Here is an 8527-nt window from a genome sequence, read left to right as displayed (position 1 = left end):
GAGAGAGAACGTGTGTGTGTGTGTATGAGAGAGAACGTGTGTGTGTGTGTATGAGAGAGAACGTGTGTGTGTGTGTGTGTGTATGAGAGAGAACGTGTGTGTGTGTATGAGAGAGAACGTGTGTGTGTGTGTGTGTGTGTGTGTGAGAGAGAACGTGTGTGTGTGTGTGTGTGTGTGTGTGTGTGTGTATGAGAGAGAACGTGTGTGTGTGTGTATGAGAGAGAATGTGTGTGTGTGTGTGTGTGTGTGTATGAGAGAGATCTCAGTTTTCATACGATGTAACAATTCAACAAACGAGGAGTAAAAGACGACACAACAGCGGTGAGTTCAGTAAAAATAGGTTTAGCTTTAGGTCATATATACAAAATACAAATAAATCATGTACTAAAATGTACACACCCTTATTCATTATAAACCATCAGTGTTCACGTTCAGAAAAAACGAAGGTCACACTGCAAAATATCTGTTCTCGAGAAAAACAGGAGAGACTAACATGCTTATTTTAAACTCTGGATCTATATAAGCCAACCCTACACTCTCTCTCTCTCTCTCTCTCTCTCTCTCTCTCTCTCTGTAATAAGAAAGCAGTCAGGTTGCTGTGACGCTTGTTGGCCCATGTCATTGTCATTGTCATTGTTACAATAAAAGCTGGTTAGAGCCATATAACGAAATGCAAAGAAAAAATAAAACACGTAAAACATCAGCATCGCTGGTCATCTCTGATCGAGATGTTGTGCGTCTTCGCCATGTGAAGTGTGAAAAGACTCGAAAAGGAAACTGGTACAAACTGATTCTCGCTAAATAACCTGCTTGGGCTACACTAAGCAAATTACTGCAGTGAGAAAGCGTGAAAGAATACAATGGAGAGCTTTTAAAAACAAAAAAGCGACGTCGTCTACAGCCGCAACTCGCATAGAGACGTGTGAAATATGGCACCATACTGAATTAGCATGAAAAGGTAAAACGGCGTGTTTTTTTTTTTTTTTTTGTATTGTTTTTTCCCTGAAGTTCCCATAATCGTCTTAACCTCCTCTCAGATGATTTCAAACACGGAAATGCACAATGCCAGTCAAATGTCTATGAACATCAAATAGTCTGAGTGACGGTGTGTTTACACTCATTAGTCTGATCGGAAATCGGGGACGTCGATGGCTTGTTTTGATTTTTTTTAAAGAATTTTCAGATGGGTGTGTAGTGTTGAATGGAGCATGCTTAGGATGATTAAAAATCACTGAGAACATTGAGCCTGCACTCAATAAATGACTGGAGAACTCCTCTGAAAAGCATGTGAAGCGGTTGCGTCTTACCATGCTGCTCTTGAGGCAGGGAGGTCCGACATGCTCGGCCCTCTTCCTCATACACTATATCGCTAAAAGTTTTGGGACACTCTCCATATCATTGTGATTGGATGGAATTGGAATTCAGGGGTTGGGCTCAGCCACTTAGTTCCAGTGAAAGGAACTCTTAATGCTTCAGCTTCATACCAAGACATTTTGGACAATTCCATGCTCCCAACTTTGTGGGAACAGTTTGGGGATGACCCCTTCCTGTTCCAACATGACTGTACACCAGTGACCAAAGCAAGGTCCATAAAGACATGGATGAGCGAGTTTGGTGTGTGGAGTCCTGACCTCAACCTGATGGAACACCTTTGGGATGAATTAGAGCGGAGACTGCGAGCCAGGCCTTCTCATCCAACATCAGTGCCTGACCTCACAAATGCGCTTCTAGAGGAATGGTCAAAAATTCCCATAAACACACTCCTAAACCTTGTGGAAAGCCTTCCCAGAAGAGTTGAAGCTGTAAAGGGTGGACCAACTCAGTGTTAAATTCATGTGCATGTAAAAGCAGATGTCCCAAAACTTTTGGCAATCTAGTGTACATGAGCATGTGATTTAGTTGATTTTGCTCTCTCTATACTCTCTAACACCGTCCCTCTCACCCAGAGAGTTCTCTGGATCACACTTTTCCGCCACTAAGATGTGAATGTGATGGGACTAAAATACCCTATAAATATAAAAAAAAAAAGCATGTTCTAAATATAAAAAAACGTTATGTCTTTGGTACTTTGTTTTTCTTCCTCTAAATCCAAAACCTTCAGACGTTTTAAAACGTTTGACTGGCAGTGTAGCAGTAATCATCGACAAATCTAAGATCGTGTCATTTACAAAAATGAAGATGTTTGCTATCCTGTGAAATGCTTCTCTTATTAAACAGACGCTCACAGAAGGTTTCGACAAAATAAATAATAATCAACTCTATTAGACATACTGTATGTAGAGAACAACACCACGAGTGTGTCGGATGTGCGATCGGCGTGTCGGTGGGTAACGTGGAAGTTGGGTTGATGAAAGCTGCAGGTGATTGGTTGATGGCACTGGGACTGAGCTACAGGACATCTGTTTACAGTCCAGCAGAAGAAGCGTGAGATTGTATCACTCTGAGTGAGTGTCAATAGTGGTAGAGAAATCCAACAGGGAGGAGGAGGATGGAAGGGGAGGGGGGTATCTTCTTCAGCCAGATCTGCCTGTGAGCTACAGATGGCTTGAAATAGGGGGGAAAAAACCCACCCAATGTGCGACTTCAACAGGGGGGTTTTCGACGAGCTTATTTAGCTTTAGCATGAGCAGAATCTGCTAGTCCTTGTGCTTTATCTCCTCAACGCTGGATGCTAGATGAACTTCGAGGAGTCTCTTTTGCTGATCAGGACCTCCAGCAGCTTCAGCTTGGCTTTGATGTGCTTGTATTCGTTGTATTCCACCGCTAAGGGCGAGCGATCTTCCTTCTGCACGTTTCTGTGGAATGAGAGCATCGTTATCTTCCGGGTATCGGCTCAGAAGATACAGTAGCGAGCTGTGCTGAAGACGATTCTCTTTTACCTGCCGTTTTGCCTGAAGAACTGGTCCTCGAATTCACGCAGGTTCTTTCGGATTCTTTTCTTTTCCTCTCGAGCTTCCTGGAGCTGCTCCACCAGTTCCTGTCTGTGTTTTGTGAAAGGAGGAGAAGGTTCAGAAACTCTTTCAGTACGACACAATGATACTGCAAACAACCAAATATAACTCTTTTCAGTGAGCAGGGTCCGTGCCGAACGTCCTCTATTCTTTCTTTCTGTTCTTTCACGTGATATAAAGGTCAATATGTAAACATTTGTACACATTTTTTGTGCACAGAACAAACATGGTTCTGTTTGTAACGTTTCAATTTGCATCAACCGGCAACTTGTCTCGTCTCGTCTCGTCTCACCCTTTTGTGTGTGAAAATGAAGTGAAAAATTCTATAGAGCTCCATTCCAATCACAAGTTTTCTACGTGCTGTAAAATCCTGTCCTAGAAACAGTGTTCTGCACTGCAGCTACAGGATGTACATCACTCAGTCGACTTCTAGATTAAACCCCAGCTGATAAATTCTTGAACCTGATTGGTCAGAAGGTGTTGATTAATTTTCCATAAAATCTAAAAAATATTAATGCACTTGTACTCTCTGCAGATGTAGATTTATTAAAACAATTTTCACCACAGGAGAATGTTCAGGACAGAAATTATACTTTGCATGACAAGTTGCGTATTTATTTATTTATCTAATTATTTATTTAGATTATTACCTTTACAAAACAAAGAGATGATGGAGTGAATGTTTCTAGCTGCTATAATGTAAACCTGTCTGATTATTTTAACATCATCTTTTCTCCATTACTCGTGTTCTTAGCAGCATGTTGGCACTCACATGGTGGCAGCGTGCAGGTTGGACAGTCTCATATCGGTGCTGTTCTTCGAAGGCGACAACTCGTCTACTGGTGAAATAAACCCATCCACCTCTTCGTCCAGGTGGTCCAGAAATCCCAGCATGCTCAGCTCCGGACGCACTGTCAGCTGCGTAAACTGCGTCCTGTTGTCGTTGTCTTCGTCCGAGCCGTCCTCTTCCTCCTGCACAGATGTTTTACACCTGGTTAGTTAAATGATGAAGGGCAGATCTGGTCAGCTGGAGGATCTTTAGGTAAACCCCATGCAGGATTCACTCACTGTTAATTTAATCAGAGTTTGATTAAGGAAGGAAAGCAGAATATTCTACTGAGAGGTCAAGATGTACTCATTTGTACATTCCCAAATCATCACAATACTGTTAAAGGAATACTTCACAGTTCTCTATCTCACTGCTTCTGTAGTGTGTGTGTGAACCAGAATTGCGTCAGGTTTTTCTGTACTGAGGAAGAACAGTGAGTAAGTTTAGTTATAGGGCCAGACGTTGAATTCTGTCCATAAGGGTTAAAAATCTGCTCTTAAGGAGTTTTATGCAATCTTTTAACACTAGAGCAACTGTAAAGAATTATTCTAACTTTTCCAGAGGGAAGATTTTGTTGTTTTAGTTTTGGATACTAGAATAAAATCCCATCTTTCAAAGAATAAATAATATTGCAAGCATTAAGCATTCTAAATGTACGTGTTTTTATGTAAACAGCTGCCCGAAGACTTACACTATGAGCAAGTTCAGAAGTGTACTGCTTTTTCGTTCAGGGAAAGATGTCAGTTCTCCCGTGTGGTAGTCCCACACACACACACACACACACACACTACAGATGCAGTGGATGGAGATTAGATTAAAACATGACCGAGTACTCCTTTAAGCCTCTTTATGTATGGAGCTTGAAGTCAGTTCCACAGATTCTCTCAGGGTGTTTCTTCTTCATATCACCGCACACCATGCACGAGAAAAACATCATCTGCATGAGTTTAATCAAAGCTTCACAATCAGTGTGAGGGGGGGGAAATCACACGACTCTTCAAACACTCGAAAGCTACTGATTTGGGATGGTTATGTGACCCCAATCAACAGGCTTACAATCAAGATTAGTTAATTGGAGTTAATCTGGGCCGGAGGTTACGCTCGGAGCGTTTCTGATTGGCTGAGCAGCAGCTCTTCACCTTGCCATGGTCGAAGAAGAGAGCGGGTTCCCCCTCGATAATGGGCTGCAGCTGAGGGCCTCTGCGCTTGCTGGATGGAGAACCCTGCTTGTGGAGGGTCATAAGGAAGGAACCACTCAGAACACTCACCCAAAAATCAGCTCTACCCACTACACCAGCAGCTTTAAACTGACTTTAAACTAAACCGTAAGCGTCTAGTTTGTGTCTGGGTGCTCCTGCAGATATGTCCTGCATCTGGATGGTAAATATTTGTGGTAACTAACGCAAATGCAAACTCCTAACAATATCACTACAGTCGGAGATGCCGAAAACGAATGTTTTAAAATCTCATTGCTGCTCTGGGGCCATAAAATTCTCTCCTGGCTGCTGAAATGTTTAAAATGCTGCTGTTGGTCAGATGTGTGTGTGTGTGTGTGAATATAAGCAGAGGAAATAGAGAGTACTTACAATGACTGGGATGGTGGATGCCCTGCACAGGATCTGTTTGACAAGGCGATATCGATCATACAGCGGCTTCATGAGCTGTCTTTCAGTCTTTGTGATCTGGAAAGAAGAAAACCAGAGTTAAGTATCATGTAGGCATGTGTTATTGTGTTATTTAATGAGACAGCCCAATGTATTCCAGTGTGCAGCAACATGTATAGGCTTTGGGGGGGTTATTTGCTGTTTGTACACTATATGAATAGAAACTTGCGCTTTTCTCATCTGCTGGAATGATCACCTCAGCAAAAATAAGCATAATTTGATATGCTAAGGATTTTTTTAAAATCCTGGATGTGTATCTCTGCCTGTAAAAACAGTGAATAGAGAAATTGAGCTGTGTTTGACCTGGTTAATGAGCTGAAGCCCTGATGCAGATGAGGGTAATTACAGCACTTTAATTCACCTTGGTTCAATAACAAACAGCTTTCATCACAGGGCAATCCTCTGTTGGCTTCCGAACGAGCCAGATGTGTTCGGGATTCTGACAGCAAGGACGGTTTTGAGAATAAAATTGCCGGAGACTGACGTAGAGCAATGACTGTATTTAAGCTTCTACATGTTAGACTTGACGGCATAATGCAGGCAAAACACGAGCACCAACTTCTCATCTGTCTTTAATGCAGGCTACACACACACACACACACACAATCAGCCTTCAGTTTTCACACATTATTCCCTCTCCACTGGCTATCTGAAATAGCAGAATCAGAAAGCAATGGTAATATGAGGTGCTACGATGCATACACACACTCACCGGTCTGCCGTGGATGCCTTCGTAATGCAGCAGCGCTTTCTGCAGGGCGACTTTCTCTGCACCGATCTGTTCTCTGGTCATATCCTGTTTTGGAAACACAAGCATTTTCATCACTAAGCCAAAGTATTTACTATAATCTGACATGCATCTAAGGTTAATGGCGTGTGAAACACTATACCTGTACTGTACTAACAGGAAAAAAAAACTGCAGCTTTTATACATTTGCACTTAAGATATGAAGCTAATGTTGCTAGCAAGTAAGGGAAGGATATAGCTACAGGTTTAGCATTGTCCAAACTGCATTTCTAAATAGAAGAATAAGTCTATATTAAAAACAGACATATTGTGAGCACTAGTTTGTGAATCAGTTAGACTTTAAGGTTGGACGATGCTTAACTGGTAGATATATGCTCCTGTTACATGTGGAGAGCAAAAAAATCCAGTCACTAGAAAGTCTTTAGTCTTGAAGACTTTCATGTGGTGGAAAACTTGCAGAATAACTAACACTGGAGCCTCCTTTCATAAACGTTAAATAAATGTCTTCTTTCTAGGTCTTATGTAGAGTGTTTGTTATACATGAGTTGTTGCTATAGAAACATTACTGATATGATTGCACTAATATAAACGAGCCAGAACGTCTCTCAGAGCTGCTATTAGAGATAATAAATCAGTGCTTTCTGACCAATCAGAACGGAGTATTCAGTAGCGCTAAGCTATAAACACTCACCTTGATGTCCTCAGGCCGGCCGGACTCGGAGCGTTTCTCCTGCAGTTTGTTCATCACCGTCTCCAGCGTGCTCTCTACAGGCGGTTTGGGCGCCTTTGCCTCGCTGCTTTTCCTCTCCAGTTGAGAGCCGAAGCTCTTGGGCAGCGTGTTGCTGCGCTGCCTCGGCAAAGGAGCCAGATCTTCCTCTGATTTCAGCAAACTGTGCTCTGTGAGAGGTCAGGAGAGATGATAAGACGTTACTCGATCACTGTGACATTTTTCTCTTTTAAATATCAAATGCTTTTTCTTAAACATTTACTTATGTTTAACCCCAGAGGCTTATTATCCAGTGTACATGAAAGACAACGCTTACACTAATATTAAAAATGTGAGCACTGGACATCTATGATACCTGGACAGTTGTTTGGTTAACCTCACTTAACAGCATTACAATAGCATGACTAAGCGACTTCTTAAATTTCTAGCTAAGTAGCCAATGACTGACCTTTGAAACTGAGAGAGGTTCAGGTGTTTTGTTTTTCCAAATACTTAACAAAAGCGTCATGAGTGTTGGATTAGTCTGACTTACAAGATGCTAAGCACACTAATTCTTCCTTTCCTGCTTTGTACATAAAGTGTTACAGGCATACCTTTGAGGTCTTTGCGCAGCTTGGCCAGCTCATTCATCCACCTCAGGACCTCTGGGTTGGCCGCTTTGTCACTGTGCGACGGCTGGAGAAGGAAAACACAGCGCCCATTATTGTTGTCTCAGAAAACAGGAAACAGACTCGCAAGGGGCCATTTAAAAAAAAAAAAAAAAAAAAAAAAAAAAAAAAGTTCTGGTATCCGTTTGGGTTTTCCTGCTCGAAAACCTTCAGAAAGTTTTCTGCAATATGTGCTTTTACTAACCCTGTATTTGCGTTCATCCTCAAACTTTTCTTCAAACTTGCGGATCTTTTTCTTGAGGCTGTGGATCTTTTTAGAGAGCTGCGTCGAAGTGAGCTCCTCACACTCGTTATCGCAGGAGCCGAGCGAAGAACTCCGCCTTCGGCTGGACACGAAATATAATAAAAACTTAATCAGACACCTGAAACATCATCATCAGTTCAGTTCTTTCACCTTAACAGTCACTGAACAGATTATTTATTTACTCAATATCAACTCAGCAAACTAGCAAAAAAAAACAATACGCTTGAATTCTCATAACTGAGGAATCTATTGCTGTATCTCAGACTGTTACAATCCTTATCAGAAAACAAGCACTGATTGACCGTCAATGTTTTGTTTAAAATGACTACAGAGCCTCAAACATCACTGCTCCCTGGTGTCAGACTGGGAATTTCCAGGTTTGCTCTCACCTGATGAAAGAGTGTGTGTTGGGTGGTGAGGGAGGCACCTCGGTGTCATCAAGGTACTGCTGTGAGTTCCCGTAGGCATAGAAGCGTGGTGAAGGCATGGGATCCGAGTCTTCCTCCAGCAGCTGTCGGATCATTTTGCCCCCGGTGTGGGGAGAGAGGTGAGCTTCTTCACTGTCCATGTTGTCTCTGTGCCATGATGAATAGGCTGGCACTGGCTCTGTCAACAACACACACATATACATGTATTTACATATATATATATATATATATATACACACATAGACATGTATCCAGACCAAGAAACTAA

At 42.0% G+C, this 8527-nt stretch overlaps 1 protein-coding gene across 6 annotated transcripts in view; it reads right to left on the bottom strand.

Annotated features, from left to right (window-relative positions):
* Positions 1-326: 326 nt before the first annotated feature.
* fam13a (family with sequence similarity 13 member A) overlaps positions 327-8527 on the bottom strand; it is a 66921-nt gene continuing 58720 nt past the window's right edge. For 4 of the 6 annotated variants that reach the window (XM_058383564.1, XM_058383582.1, XM_058383598.1 and 1 more), the window contains 10 exons: positions 8221-8437; positions 7772-7913; positions 7513-7594; positions 6884-7089; positions 6157-6240; positions 5367-5462; positions 4920-5006; positions 3724-3923; positions 2880-2981; positions 327-2795 (listed from right to left, as the gene is read on the bottom strand). In XM_058383564.1, the coding sequence (XP_058239547.1) occupies positions 2672-2795; positions 2880-2981; positions 3724-3923; positions 4920-5006; positions 5367-5462; positions 6157-6240; positions 6884-7089; positions 7513-7594; positions 7772-7913; positions 8221-8437 (1340 nt within the window). In that variant the 3' untranslated portion in view covers positions 327-2671. The remainder of the gene's footprint in view (positions 2796-2879; positions 2982-3723; positions 3924-4919; positions 5007-5366; positions 5463-6156; positions 6241-6883; positions 7090-7512; positions 7595-7771; positions 7914-8220; positions 8438-8527) is intronic. The other 2 variants (XM_058383573.1, XM_058383590.1) reach the window with 2 other exon arrangements.

Source organism: Hemibagrus wyckioides, linkage group LG03 (genome assembly GCF_019097595.1).
Source record: "Hemibagrus wyckioides isolate EC202008001 linkage group LG03, SWU_Hwy_1.0, whole genome shotgun sequence".
NCBI lineage: Eukaryota > Metazoa > Chordata > Actinopteri > Siluriformes > Bagridae > Hemibagrus > Hemibagrus wyckioides.
The sequence above is the reverse complement of the archived record's forward strand: the minus strand, read 5'-3'. Positions and strand labels throughout refer to the sequence as shown.